Consider the following 15095-nt stretch of genomic DNA (forward strand, 5'->3'; position numbering starts at 1 on the left):
AAAGGTGGTCTGCAAGCTCAGGGAAGCGAAGGAATCATTACACATCGAAAGGTTTCAGCTCAGATCAACATGTTAATTAATTAAGGCTCTTTATTGGTAAGCACGTACCACTAACTAGTTTTGTCCTGCATTTGGACAAGCGGTGTTGTCTCGCTCCACAAAGGCTATACGAATTAACATGTTGATCTAAGCTGAAACCTTTGCGATGTGTATTGATCTTGGCTTCTACCTTGCTTGCAATTGTGTGTCGGCAACTAAACATGCATCAATCATTGCAAGGTTTCGTCTATTTGGGAATTGTTCTGCACGTTGACTGGGAACAAGGTTGAATTCTCAACGCTACTGATCTTCAGATCGAGGCACATTACTTAATTAAGGGCTGTGTAAACGCAGCCTCTCACAACAAAGTGTTCACTAGGGCGGGAATCGAAAGTTTTTTCAGAAGAACGAATATCGAACGTGACAACTTCTAGAGGGCGGTGGAGGAATTGCGTGGAGGGTGTCATCTATGGCGCGTGATGTGTGTCATAATTCCGTCGGCTGGGCTGCGCCAGAGCTGTATAGAGAGAGAGTTGCGACATGACGATTTGGTCACGTGATGTTACGGGCGCTATTTTGTGTCCAGTTGCGCACTGAACGGATCCGGGAAATCAAGAGATAGTCGCTTTGTGTAGTCGCTGCTTGCAGAAAGCCTTGCTGTTGCGCTTGGGGATGCAGCAATACAACTAAAAAATGGTACAAGCTGTGTTGCTTTCCAAAAGACCTTGCAAGAAGGAAGATCTCGGAGGCGAAAGTGAGGCGACGTTGTTGGGCGTCATCTCTGACGAGCTTATTTCTCTACTAGGTAATGTAAAAGGCATAAAAACTTTTAGGGAGTGTTGTTTCTTTACTTGTTTTGCTTTTAGGCTCATTTTGACGAGTCTCAATTCGAGAATTGCATGCAGAGCCGAGAGGAAGAGAAAGCTGAAAGGAAATACAGTAGGGTAAACCTGTGTAACTTCGTGAGTAATTTGATACACGCCCGTTGCGCAGACACTGAGTAGTGTAGGCTTTAGCAGGTCGACTGCAAGTGTAAGTGTCAGTCGATCTCTTGTTTTACATTTCATTTAGCGTGTAAAAATATTGTTGTCTAAAATCAGCAAAATCTTAATTAATTGTAAGTCTCAGTGTAGAAGCCTAGAATCATATTTGGACTTTGAGATACTTTTTCAAGGCAAATAAATACAATAGAATGTTCACTTTCAATCATGTACCTACCTTATTTTAATTTTTATAATTAGTTAATTAAACAGCTATAGTAAAGGGCGTAGTAAAGCAGAATTTGAAAACGCGATGATACAAGATAGACAGATCTATATAATTAATAATAATTAGTAAAAGTAGAGCATAATTATAATATTATCTTGAAGCTTCTGCATGTGCCTGGTAGCCCCATAAACTAGCAATTGAATGCAAAATAATTTCCTTTGTATATACCATGGAATCTTTGCCCAATCGTTTGATCAATTTGACTACTTTATAACGCACTATATCGGGCAATATATAAATTGAACTAACATAACCTACATTTGCAGGCCAGGATCCAGATGGGGTTTAGGACGTTTAGAGGGTTGCAACCCCTCTTTTCCAATAGGCGTGGTTCAACAATTTCATATAATTTCATTAGAAAAGAAAAAAATTAGTAATGCTATAAATAACTGCTACCAGGTCAACCCCCTCTTTCAAAAATTCCTGGATCCAGGCCTGTATTTGACTATCATTTTTAGCAAGAATTGCCCATGTCTATACATAGCATTTGCATGTGCAAAGTAGCCAAAATTGTTCACAATAATTTCTTTTTTTATTTAAAATTTAATTAATTGCATATACGATTGCTACCACAGATGCTAATTAGTGTACGTAACCGCAGAATATTTCCTTTACATATACCATGAAATCCTTGAACAATCGTCTGATCAATTTGACTATCTAGAACGCATTACATTGGGCAAGATATTCACTAACCTAGCCTACATTTGACTATTATTTTCTGCACAAATTACTCTTGTTTAGCTATACAAAGCTTCTGCATGCGTCTGGTACGTAGCCCCATAAACTAAGAATTGAATGCAGAATATTTCCTTTATATATACCATGAAATCTTTGCCCAATCGTCTAATCAATTTAATAACACATTTTATAACATATCACGTGACCTTTAGGTGCGCTCATTGGTCCATTGCAGGTGTTATATCAGCAATACAACACTTAGGTCACAATCTAACACCCGAGGTCAACGCTATAACACCACTTCCCAGAATTAACGAACAATAATCATTTATTCAATTAAGGCTGCACTAAACGGTTACGTTGATATGTTATAAATCAATTATAACTTCTAATTATTGAGGTGCTTGGCTTCGGGTCCTTGATATAACACGTCAACATCCTTACAACCCATGTTCTAGCTATTAATTATTTGTAACGCACTCTAGCTGGCGAAATAGAAAAATTCCACTAGCATAGCCTACATTTGACTGTCATTTTTAGCAAGAATTGCCCATGTCTATACATAGCATCTGCATGCGTCAGGTAGCCATATAAACTAGCAATTGAATGCAGAATATTTCCTTTATAAATACCATGAAATCCTTGCACAATCGTCTGATCAATTTGACTACTTTATAATGCACTATATCAGGTGATTTGTGCGTGTCCGGATGGGGCATCTATCTAGGTGCTGTAGAACCGTATTAATAATTTTTAGCTAATTGAATAATTAATAATGTAATTACAGTCTCCATAGATCGCCAAAAAATATATTGTGGCTAACAGTTGTTTTTATAGGTCTATGGTGTTTGCACAGTTACAGCAAGAAATGTTATTATTCATGTAATTAATACGCATATTTTCTTATCATCTGATCAATATCATAAATATGCATGGTTGGTGGAAATTATGAGCAGTCGAGAATTGAATTTGGTGTTCACGTTTTTGTAAAAGAGGATGTTGCAGTTGTGACTGGCTGAATTAAGCACTTTTTCTGTATTGGACGGCACTGCATTTAATGATGAGGGTTATGCTAACGACTCGTCAGCTGATCTACATCTACTAAACATATAGATCCATCAAAGTGCACAGCTACACAGAAAGCAAAGACAAGATTTGATTAGGGTGGCTTACTATCATAGAAAGTAGAAAGTTGAAATTGAATTGGATAGTCAGTTTATATTTGCAACCTCTGAATGGGAAGTCTATGGGTAATGGGAGTATGCATGTGTGATTAGACGCAACTATATGTGCTTTTTTGAATATACCTGTTAATTAGGCTGCAGCCCACTATTAATTAAACGTAAAGAAAGATAATTCGCACGCTGTTCAGTCAGTTGGAGGCAACTGCATTAGATTTTGCTTGTTTTTTGAAGGTTCAATATTGCAGTGATTCTCAACGGCTTTTTTACTTAATTAATCACAGGAATTCTTATTCAAATTGTATTTCTGCTGATGATCTGAGTTGTAAACACAAATATTAAGTTTGAAACGAATTGAATGTTATCTTCATGTAATACCAGAACTCCGATTATTTGAAATCGGCCATTAAGTATAAACATATCTGATCACTACTTCTGCAAATGTGCAGTTTTTGAAGTAAAATGGCGCATACAAACTTGTACTGATGGTGGTAATATTTTGAATAGCTGATAGTTGATATTAATATCTCCATCTATATATAATAGTTATTTGGATGTCACTTTGGCTGCAAAGTGCTAATGAATTACCATGTCTTCAAGTGGCTGGTAGAGATAACTTTAATCATGATAGTTCTAATTCAAATTGTTTTCTATTGATGACAAGAGTTGTTCAACACAAATATTAATATGAAGGAGTGAATGTTATCTTCATGTAATACCAGAGCAGAGCTCCCGATTATTTGAAATCGGCTCATATAGTATGAACACATCTGATCACTACTTCTGCAAGTGTGCAGTTTTTGAAGTAAAAGTGCACATACAAAGTTGTACATACTGGTCGTGGTAATATTTTGAAATAGTTTGAATAGATGATATTGATATCTCCATCTATAATAGTTAGTTGGATGTCCATCACTTTAGCTGCAAAGTGCTAATGAATTACAAGGTCTTCGTGGCTTATAATCAAAATAGTACTAATTCTAATTGTATTTCTGTTGATGATATGAGTTGTTCAAGACAAATTTTGATAATCATCGAATTGAATGTTATATCTTCTTCTATATAGTCTCTTCTCCACGCCACATAGTACGCTAATTACCCGAGGCCCGGATTTCCGGGCTCGAGTATAGTACGTAGTCGTTCGATGACCGGACAACCGGCCGACCGACCGACCGTATATATAGTTGGTTAGCACAGATTCAAATGACGCTATTCCGACCAATAGACGAGAAGTGGTGTCATGACCGACCAATAGACGAACGTGATGTCATCATGAGGCTCCACCTCTCTTTGGTAGCCGCTACCGAGAATTCGGCCATCCACATCCACATACTATAGTTGTATGGTAACACGTCCCAACGGCCGGATCCGAGTTTCTGACAGTAGACCGAAACGCCATGGCCAAGTTAAACAATACCTAGTTGTTGAAACCTTGTCATGGAAACAAACATGCAAACTTCCTAGCAATTTAGATTTATTAATAGATAGCCTGCAGGGTAGGTATTTACACGTGTAGTCGTCGTTTCGTAATCGTGATCAAGACAATTGAAATGTACAGTGTAAGTATGCACTCAGTTCCGTTCTAGCGACAGTGGTATATTGTTGACATATAAATTGATATCGGCAGACATTGACTACCTACAGTGTCATACCGTAATTATTCTAATTGAAGCGCCACGTGGAGTTGCAATTATTTATTAGGCTCTAATTAGCGCACCTTTGGAAACAAAATTATTTTTAGAGGCGATTAATTAAATTAATTAAATTAATTAAATTAACTAGTTTACGGTATCCGTAGGCTCCTCGCGTTCGTGAGTAACACGTCCGACGGAGTTTTCAGACCGTCTACTGAAACGCCGGACAATACCCTAGCTGTCATGGAAGATAACATGCAAACTACCTAGTAGTTTATTTAGGTTACGTATAAAGGCCTGGTATAGGTAGTCGTTTTGCGATCGTGATCAAGACAATTGAAATGTACAGTCTAGGTATGCACTCAGTTCCGTTGTAACGACAGTGGTATGGTATTTACTGACATAGAAATTGATATCAGCAAACATTGACTATCAACAGTGTTAGATGCAGCACAGTGTAGTAAAGGATTGATTGTAGTATGGGACGTGTGAATAGATGACTGTAGGTGGCATTCAACTCCTGAAGGTGTTTCTTGGTTGTCAAGTACACACAATCCCTAGCTACAATACAAAAGGATGGAGCGACGAAAGTTCATGAAGCATTTTCTTCGCCGTTTGGTCACTTGCACGAATCGTTCCTAGACTCATCTGTAGTCGGACACGGAAACGATTTTTTTAATTATAAGGTAGGTCCTATCATGAAACGTGGTCGTGGGGAGGAGAAATTTGAGATTTGTGTACACACACACACACACACACACACACACACACACACACACACACACACACACACACACACACACACACACACACACACACACACACACACACACACAACACACACACACACACACACACACACCAAAAGCTCGATGGAGAGCCATATAGGACCACGCCCATTTCTATTGTACGCCCCGGATTAGGAGCCTCGCTACGCTCGGCAATAAGAACTTAGCTAATTAGAGATCTTACGCGTGTAGCAATCGTTCCTATTCTCGCTCGTTTTCTCCACGTTTCTAATTGTATGTGAATCACACTTGCAGATAACGAGAAGGTCTAGGGTCGTAGCTTGTTGTAGAACGTTGCATCCATCACAACAACAACACACGTAAGTGTGTGCATTCGTAGAGCTAGTGTGTAGAAACAGCTCAGAATGCGTGCATACTTTGTATTGTGTGTGCGTTGATAAGTAAGTCAAATAAATCAATGAAATGATGTAGTTGATCTTCTGGTCGTCATGCAGGTGTTCATGTATGAGTCCTCGTCAACAGTTGATAATGAGAGAGATCGAATGATGTAATTAGGTGGGGCCCTGAAGTCAGGAGCTATAGAGAGATCAGTTACTTGTTTCATTGCATTATTTCCAAATGTTATAAGGAATAGGCGTTGGCTCTCAATTTTGAAGACTTTCTATGTCTATGTCAGAGGTTACATGAATGGTCCTATAGGTCTGTGACACTTCCATCCATTTTCATTTTTAATTAAATTTTTAAATTGATTTTTTTAATTTTTGGCATTGTTAAAGTTTGTTAATAATCTTTAACTATCTTGCAGGCAAAGTTTGAATGTGCAATCAAATTTTTATTTTGTAATTTCAATTTTGCTTTCTATTTTTAATTTTAATTTTTCCATTTTTAATTTTTGATTATGATTTCTTTTATTTGCTCGCTGAGTTCTTGTTTGTTCTTTGGGTACCCAGTAGACCTAATATTACATACACCATGCAGTGCTGGCAGAGATAGGGGATGAGGGCTGGGTATCTGCCTTCCAAGTGGTAACTCTGAGCACAACCTTTATGTTTGTAAACATTATGGCAGTCAAGCACCAAAACTTTCAAGTTCATGTACTTCAGGGCCCTTCAACTTGCAGTTGCATGTTCTGCCACTATACTGTACACACTTGTGAGTTTTGACTTTTAATTAGAGAATTTTGTGCGAGCTACATAGTCAGACAGTCTGGTTTTAGGTTGAATGGCTTAATTATCGTAAGCAAGGGTAGTAGGAAGCTGTGAATTGAGGTATTATAGAAGTACTTAATATTTAGGTCTGCGACTCTTCCGGCCATTTTTATTTTTTAATTTTAATTTTTTGTTAGCGATCTTTATTATGCAGAAAAAATTTGAATTTGCAAGCCAATTTTTATTATTTATTTGTAATGTTGATTGAGATTTTAATTTTGATTTTATTTTATTTACCATCACTGAGTTCTCATTGATCTTTGGGTACCCAGTAGACCTAATTGTTACACCAGTGGTGGCAGAGCTGGGGGATGAGGGGCAGCATGCATGCCTTCTAACTCTGAGCACAACCTTTAATTTTGTAAGCAAACATTATGGCAGTCAAGCATACAACCAAGCCTCCATAGTCTATCTACGTCAGGGTGCTCTCCAGCTGCGAGTTGCTCTGCCGCTGCTGTACACACTTGTGAGTTTTGATTTTAATTAAACATTGTGCTATCTATTATTGGTGGAGTAACTAAAAGACTTGCTACAGCTAGTGCAAACGTTGTGACTAAATTGAGTTTTGATTCAGTGTTGTTGCTTACTTGAGACACACAGAGCAGGTCAGCTCGTTACCACTTACGTAGGGAGGACAAGGAAGTGATCCACATTCTCCTTCAACAGGATAAAATAGATTGCCATTATGGTTTGGAGAACTTCCAACTGTCGGTTCTGCGTTGTGGTCGACGCACACGTACATGTTTCTTCCTGAATGACTGTAGCGTTCTGCCATGAGATATCCATAGTATGCCCTGCTCCATCCACTGGGACAGATGTTTCTTGCTGGTAACATGAACTGAGTGTTCTTAGTGGCAGCATAACACACAGCACAAGGAACGTCGTGGTCATGCAATCCTTTATTGATGAATGGTTGAATGCCTTGATCGAGTTGATACTCAGATCCATAAATATAACTGGCTCCTTGACGACCACTTCTAGAATATCCCCATATGGGATTGAGTGGAAGACACTGAGTGTTGGCTCCACCTCCACCGTGAGTGTAATGCGACCCAGCAGCAACTCCAGAGTAAAGGGTTTGTACTCCAGTTGCTGAACACTGTTTCCTTCCCCATTGAATGTAAGTAACACCACTTGTTCCAGGAGAAGCTGGAACAGCTGTACAAACATTTGACTATTGTATAGTTTAAATGTGAATGGCTGTGTCTTTTACGTGTGTGCATGATCGACGTGTGAGTGTGCGTGTGTTTGTCTTAATTCATGACAGGCTGTCATGATGACACAAGTGGCATCACTGCTTGGTGCATATGGTCATTTCTCAAGGTCGAAGTGCATATAACCAGTCTATACATATTATCATAACAGACGTTGTTTATTGTTTACCTATTCCAGGTTCTCCTTTTGCCCCTTTGTCACCTGGGAGGCCTCGGGAACCCGCAAGGCCGCCTCTTCCCGGCATCCCAAGACTGCCTGGAGTGCCTTGTATTCCTGTAATATTTCAGTAACAAACCGTGCTCACATACTCCAAGTTCAGTTGCATGCTTACCATCTCGACCTACACAAAGAAGACCTAAATTCAGATGATTGAATAATTTGAAATTTTACGTATGACGTTTATGCATGTAAATTAGACCACTAGAAGAGAATGTTATGTCAGGATTAGTGCCACAAACTTATGCATATGCAATAAATTAGGTACAAAAAATGGTATTAATCTTCAGCAGGCAACATTTTTGCAGTTAAAGCAGGCAGAACAACAATTGGCAGCTGTAGGCAAGTGACATGCGCGCATGCAGAAAGGTTTTACCAAAGATGGGACATTATATTTCGATTTTTGCTTACCGTCTCTTCCAGGCAGTCCGGGTGGACCTACAGTAAACGTCAATTATTATTATTTTATAATTTAAATACTCAAATTTAGTCTCTTACCACGACTGCAAGTGGAACTGCTTTGGGTCTTGCTCTAAAACAAGAAATAAGTTTGTAGGAGAGTTGGAGAAACTTGTAGAGATTGATATACACGACAACCGACTGACTGCTCTGACTTACTGTCTGTCCATTGACCGTGACCGTAAAGATCAAATCCAGAAATAAAGTACAAAATGCAATAAACCTTTAAAACATTCTAAACATATCAACCGTTCTCATTAGACAAACGACTGATTTCGCTTACTTGAGGAAATTCATTCTTGTTGCTAACAAGTGTTCAGATCCAAAAAGAGTCTGCAAGTCTCTTCTAGCTCCTCGATCTCTGCAGTAAATTGTCTGCTACTCTCATTCACGTATCCTTTATATCTAGCAGCACACACCGATGATGTAATCATTTTCTGACTTTCCGTGTAATCTCTAAGACACGGATCCGTGTTTCTTATGTCTGGTTACATCATTTTTCTGTGCAGTCTGTTTGTATGACTGTAAACAATGCACGGTAACGTTGATAAAGCAACAATTCTGACTCCATATATGGTAGAGTTTTTGCAGACAGGTTCGTCAATACTTGCTAAATACCGGACATGGCTCATCTTTCAGACACTAACGTTAATTCTCATAAATTGATCATAAACAGCGTCTGTTCATCCTTCGAAGGTTGACCATACAATCTTATTGGAAAATGTTACCAAGAGAACAGCAACGGCATTGCAGGTGCAGAAGCTAGTCAACTGTTTGGCGTGTTGAAAAGGATGACAGAATCCATAGAGTGTCAACACACTGCAAAAATGAGGTGCTTGATCTCTAGACACCACTTTAGTGTTCCAAGAGCAGTAAATTGTAATGCCTTGTGCAGACCAGAGAAGGAAGGTAGAAAGCCAAGAAGTGGTCCAGCCTAGCGAAATATATACTGACAACTTAGAAGGGATTAATTATCTGTCGCCCTATATAAATATCCACAGATGTTACACAAGTGGAGAACTACGAACCATGGATAAGTTGCTGCATGCTTGCCATAAAAGAAGACGTCAACTATACACTTGGAAGACACGCTCTTTACACGACGTCAGAAAGATGGGCTTCAGATACAAACGAGGAACAAAAAAGCTGCTCATAATTAAACGAACAACACAGGATAATAGCAGCTCGTATCCAGTTTGTGAGCTTAGAGACAAATCAAACAATAGCGTGAGCAGAAAAGCATTATCATCTACCTATGCTCACCATGCACACTGTGGAGTGATCTCTAGAGATCGTAATTACGCGTGTAGCAATCATTCTTATCCTCATTCGTTTTCTCCGCTTTTTAAATTGTACGTGAATCACACTTGCAGATAACGAGAAGGTCTAGGGTCGTAGCTTGTAGAATGTTGCTTCCACCACCACAACAACACGTAAGTGCATATGTGCATTCGTAGTGTGTGTGTGTGTGTGTGTGTGTGTGTGTGTGTGTGTGTGTGTGTGTGTGTGTGTGTGTGTGTGTGTGTGTGTGTGTGTGTGTGTGTGTGTGTGGCGTAAGCATGGATTTCAACTTTGTCTTCACGACAGATTGTCATGATGACACAAGTATAGCATTGCCTCAGAGTAGTTGTTCTTTAGTTAAAGATCCTATATAGTTAGGCGTGTAACAAACTCATTCATTTTTCCGCGTGTTAATTTCTAGTATAGTCTAGGTAAATCACGCTTGCAGATACTAAGGAGTTAGGTATGTAACTTTGAGTTATCATAAAATATCAATGCTTAACGCGCGTTAATCTAACCACGCCTTTTTGCGGGCGTTAGTTGGAAACAATCAGGACGTTTTTATTCGCTTTAGGTTTCTTGTATTTTGCAGTAGTTCGCTGTATATTCACTAACTGTTAGCCTCAGACTCAGGTCACGTGTTAGACTAGCTAAATATAGCACGTGCAAGAGCTGATCACGTGACAATTGTAGTGCAGAAAGTCTTCTGGTTCATTACCGTAGGAGACTCTTTACTTCATAGTCGTTTGAACATGTCTGCATCTGCTCGTCCGTTGAGGGAACGTGTTCGTAAGCACTATGATTATCTCATCAACGAACTGATGGTGTCGTCTTACGTGAACGTTCTCTTCCAAGAGAAAGTGCTTTCTAGTGAAGAGAAGGAGCGTCTGTCTGCACGAGGCGGTCGGCAAGAACGGGCACAGGATTTTGTAGACACGCTCATGCACAAATCTGAATCAAGTATTCACAAATTCTTTCATATTGTCAGAGTGCACGAAGACAAGCAGCCGCACATCTACTATGATGTCTTTCCTCAACACAAAGCAAACGAGATGCAAGCGCAACGTTCGGTTGCTGCAGCTTCTCTTGCTGCTCTCGAGACAGAGACGCAAGGTGACGCGCAGTGGGAGGAGCTATTGGTTTATTTTTCAACTTTATAATTTAATTTATTGTTTGTAGGTTGTGGGTCATCGAAGGCTCAGCTGTTTGATTTGTGTGACATTGTGGGTGAGAAGTGGCGTGATTTGGCCGATCGTCTCAACATGAGCAGATATGATGTTGAGATGATAGAACTGGAGGTTCATACAAAGAAGGAACGAGCATTTATGATGCTATGCAAATGGCAGTCGATGGTAGGAGACAATGCAACTGTAGAGAAGGTAAAAGCTGAACTAAAAGAGATTGAAGAGCAGAAGAAGGAAGAAGCCATTGCAAGTAAGAGACTATAATGTTGTGATGTTGGTGTTGTAGATTTGTATTTTATATTCATGTTTTCAAGCAGCTTTACAAAGTCTAGAATAGTCTGATTTGTTACATTTTACTGAAAGCTTATATTGCATGGCTGTAGTTGTATTATATTATCTTATTTATATTGTTTGCTGGTTGCTATTGTTGAGCTGAGACAACTTTACTAACAATTGTAAAATATAAATCACAGCAATATTTGCACCATTGATGTGTAATCTCTTACTTGTGTGTTAGGTATAGTGTTTCCCAATGAGCTAATGGAAGAAAAGCAATTTTGTGGTCGCAAGAAAGAGTTGACAATTTTGTCCAACACAATGTGGGGAGAAAAGGCTCCACAAGTGTCTACGTCGTTGAAATTCTGCTGTGTGGTGTGTTTACATGTCAGTGTAAATGAAACATTTGATATCAATCGATTGTTTTGTGTATTGCATTTAGGTAATCAAAGGAATGGGCGGAGTGGGGAAATCATCTTTGGCAGCCAAATATGCATTTCAATGTAAACATCTGTATAGTGATGGAGTGCTGTATTTCAATGCAGAATCATGGGCAACACTGACAAACTCAGTCATACACAATGTAAACACATTGACTCACATTACTGGTACTTTTGTGTTAACAATGAGCACATTGTCTATTTGCAGCTCACAGTTTTGTCTTTAAGTTCTCCTTCTGTTTCACGTTCTCAAAGTCGATTTGATGAGCTAAAGAGCAATCCATTAGAAGACAACAATGCAGTGCTGCTTAACCACATTTCCAAGCTTCCTAAGATGTTGCTGGTGTATGATGGTGCAGATGATCTCTCTTTTCTGCATAAAATTCTTCCTCGTTCAACTGCTCGTGTCCATGTATTGATCACAACTCGATGTGATGATTGTTCTGTGTTACAGAAATCAATAAATCATGTCATCTCTCTTGGTTGTTTGGAAGCCGAAGATGCCGTGGCAGCTGTAGCCATGTGGTCTGGTCGTCAACCGTCCAACAGTCAAGAAACAGCAGCAGCCACCAAATTGTCAGTTGAAGCTCCCATAGAAAAGCTAGCAATTGCTCTTGCTCATGCAGGCACGTATATGCGAAAGGCACATCTAAGTTATGAGGAATATTACAAACTGTTGAAAAGAAATGAAGTTGAACTTGAGGGTTTGGCATTGGATCTTGACAAACTGTTGCATTACTTTAGAGCAAGTCGTCTACGTGAAGTGCTAATGGAAGCTGATGTAACTCAGCCTCCAGATTTGAAACGGTTGAGTGACAGGAATATTGATGAGTTGGATATAAGTGAACGTGACAAAAATGTTATTAAAACTATGAGAAACTTTATGTCTTCTAGTCATGCTCATCTGACATGGCAGATGGACATTGAGTTGGTTGCAAGAGATAATGCCAAAGCGTTGTCTCTACTTGAATATGCATCATTTCTGTCTTCAAGAGACATTCCAGAGAAGCTCGTTCGTCCTCTTGTGTTTGGTGAATGTGCCAATTATGAATACAGTTTGTGTGTCTCAAGTTTGTCTTCACACAATTTAGTTGAATGGCACGAGACAGCAGAAGGTTACACTTTGAATATTCATCCATTGGTGCAGTCAACAGTGATGGAACGTGTCAAGCAGCAGCCAGATGAGATGGAACGTAAACTAACTGATGTCTGTAAAAATATGCTGTCTCATCTACCGGAAAGTACAATAGACTTAAATTGTGTTACAAGTGATGTACGAGTTCAACTTGCTTCTCACTCGTATTCATTGGCTAAGCATGTATTGCTAGCTGATGTAGAAATACCAACTTGCTTGGATTTGGTTAGCTGTACATGTGGGACTTTTTTACAGTTCCATGATCCTGACACATCATGTTATTTGTGTGAGAAATGGTACCCCAAAGTGATGCAATTGCACAGTTTTCCAGATGAGGTCCAACGCAACTGGCTCATAGGAGGTATAACTTCATCTTCACTTGTTGATTCAAATATATTGTGTATTGGTTATCACTTTGTGTTATTTAGCAAGGTATCATTTGAGTTTGGCATATTTTCAAAAGTTGAAGTTTAAGGAATCATTAGATTTGAGTCTGAAAAGCAAGAAGATAATTGATGAGTTAAAACCAGATGAGAGGAAAGAAATATATCGACATTATAAAAATGGTAAGATAAGACATTTGATGATGTATTTATAGACCAGGAGTGCATCTGTATTGTTCAGAATTTCTGTATGAATTTGTTTGATGATGTCAATTTCAGTACTTTATAGTTGTTTGAAAACAATTAATTTAACAAAGTTAGAAAGTTCATACAACAGAATATGATGTTGTGTGAAATACGTGACGTAATCCAGTGATTATAAATAGTATATGTAGTTTACACTAAAGAGATGATGGATAGTTTATTGACACATTTGAAGGTATGAAAACATTTGTTGATGCGTTTTCCTAACTGACAACATATGATTGAGACTCTTTTATATTGATTAAGTTGAAGGCAGGGGAAGGGGTCAGTTAATTCAGTTTTAGTAAGTTTATAAGTTGTTTGTCTTAATGACGTTATCTCTGTTGTCTTGTCATTACCTGGATATGGTTTTTGCAATGATGAGATGACAATACAAGCAAATATTTATTTAGTGATGATAATCAAATAATCAATAATTGAATTATAATTTTTGTTTTGATCAGCTTGAGGTAAGTAGTTTTGTCCAGAGCAGAATTTCATTGTTTGTAAAGATTTTGAAGTGTTTTTGTTTATTGATTATGATAGTCAGATTTATAGATCATTATTGTCATTGTTACAAGTACCCAATTGTATTGCTAGTAGTTTGTATATTTTCTTTAATTAGTACATTTTAATTTATATTTTGTTTTATTTTCTCACTGTAATTTACCGTTTGTTGTAGTGTTAGAGAACATTCATCAATGCTATCACATGTTAAAGAAATTTGAAGAAGAAAAGTTTTACCTGAAAGAGCTGATGTTGGTGATGAAAACTTCTGGAGAACGACTTGGACGTGGATTTGCTATAAGTATTAAATTAAAGACAAATTTTTTAGTCTATGTAGTGTCTGGTGCAGTGGCAGTTTTATTTGTTAGTTGAATGCAAGATGGCAGAGAACTACTTTAAGAGGGGTAAACAAGACAAAGCAATGAAATTATGCCAACAAGTGATGGAAAAGTTAAATGATATGGAGGAACATGATCAGATCAGAGGTAAAGAATTTGAATCATAAATTTTCTTATTGTTGAATGTAATGCTGTGGTAAGTCAAAGTTTTATTACATTAACCTCATACCGTGATTTCTGTTATATAGTGATGGCAAGATTATCAAGATGTTTTTTATCTTTTGGAGAATTTGAAAAAGCAGATCATTTATTGGCTAGGTCATGGAAATTGCTTTCCAGAGTTGATTATTACAATTTTCTTGATGTTTGTCTTGAGGGTGAGATATTTTGTATATTTGTAATTCTCATAAATCAATTTTCACTATTTGCTTGTAAAATTGGAAGCATCTAGTGCTTGTCAGTGACAGGAATATTAGTTAAAGAGTGTCAGGGTCAACTGTATGCAGAATCTTTCTTTATGGTTTGTTGTATATCACGTGACATGTTGTATTTGTGTGAAATTAAAACTTAAAAAGCATGCGTTTATGATAGAGAAAGTGTTAATGGAGACTCAAAGCCATGATAGTTGACTTGAATGACACTCTGTATATATGATTA

At 38.2% G+C, this 15095-nt stretch overlaps 3 protein-coding genes across 3 annotated transcripts; 2 read left to right on the top strand and 1 right to left on the bottom strand.

The window, feature by feature from the left end:
* Nucleotides 1–7231: 7231 nt before the first annotated feature.
* On the bottom strand, nt 7232–8260 carry LOC134181434 (short-chain collagen C4-like). Its single transcript, XM_062648710.1, has 2 exons — nt 8145–8260; nt 7232–7910 (listed from the first exon to the last, which is right to left on the bottom strand). Exons 1-2 carry the CDS (start codon nt 8218–8220, stop codon nt 7345–7347), a joined length of 642 nt encoding a protein of 213 aa, XP_062504694.1. The 5' UTR covers nt 8221–8260; the 3' UTR covers nt 7232–7344.
* Nucleotides 8261–10684: 2424 nt separating this feature from the next.
* LOC134180913 (uncharacterized) lies at nt 10685–11838 on the top strand. The gene is made up of 4 exons (XM_062648097.1): nt 10685–11045; nt 11112–11366; nt 11634–11769; nt 11835–11838. Exons 1-4 carry the CDS (start codon nt 10685–10687, stop codon nt 11836–11838), a joined length of 756 nt encoding a protein of 251 aa, XP_062504081.1.
* Nucleotides 11839–11843: 5 nt separating this feature from the next.
* On the top strand, nt 11844–14952 carry LOC134181060 (uncharacterized). The gene is made up of 6 exons (XM_062648258.1): nt 11844–11975; nt 12041–13328; nt 13396–13533; nt 14276–14401; nt 14469–14585; nt 14687–14952. The coding sequence occupies exons 1-6, from the start codon at nt 11847–11849 to the stop codon at nt 14887–14889; spliced, it is 2001 nt and encodes a 666-aa protein (XP_062504242.1). The 5' UTR covers nt 11844–11846; the 3' UTR covers nt 14890–14952.
* The last annotated feature ends 143 nt before the right edge of the window (nt 14953–15095 follow it).

The sequence above is a fragment of the Corticium candelabrum genome, chromosome 6 (assembly GCF_963422355.1).
Source record: "Corticium candelabrum chromosome 6, ooCorCand1.1, whole genome shotgun sequence".
NCBI lineage: Eukaryota > Metazoa > Porifera > Homoscleromorpha > Homosclerophorida > Plakinidae > Corticium > Corticium candelabrum.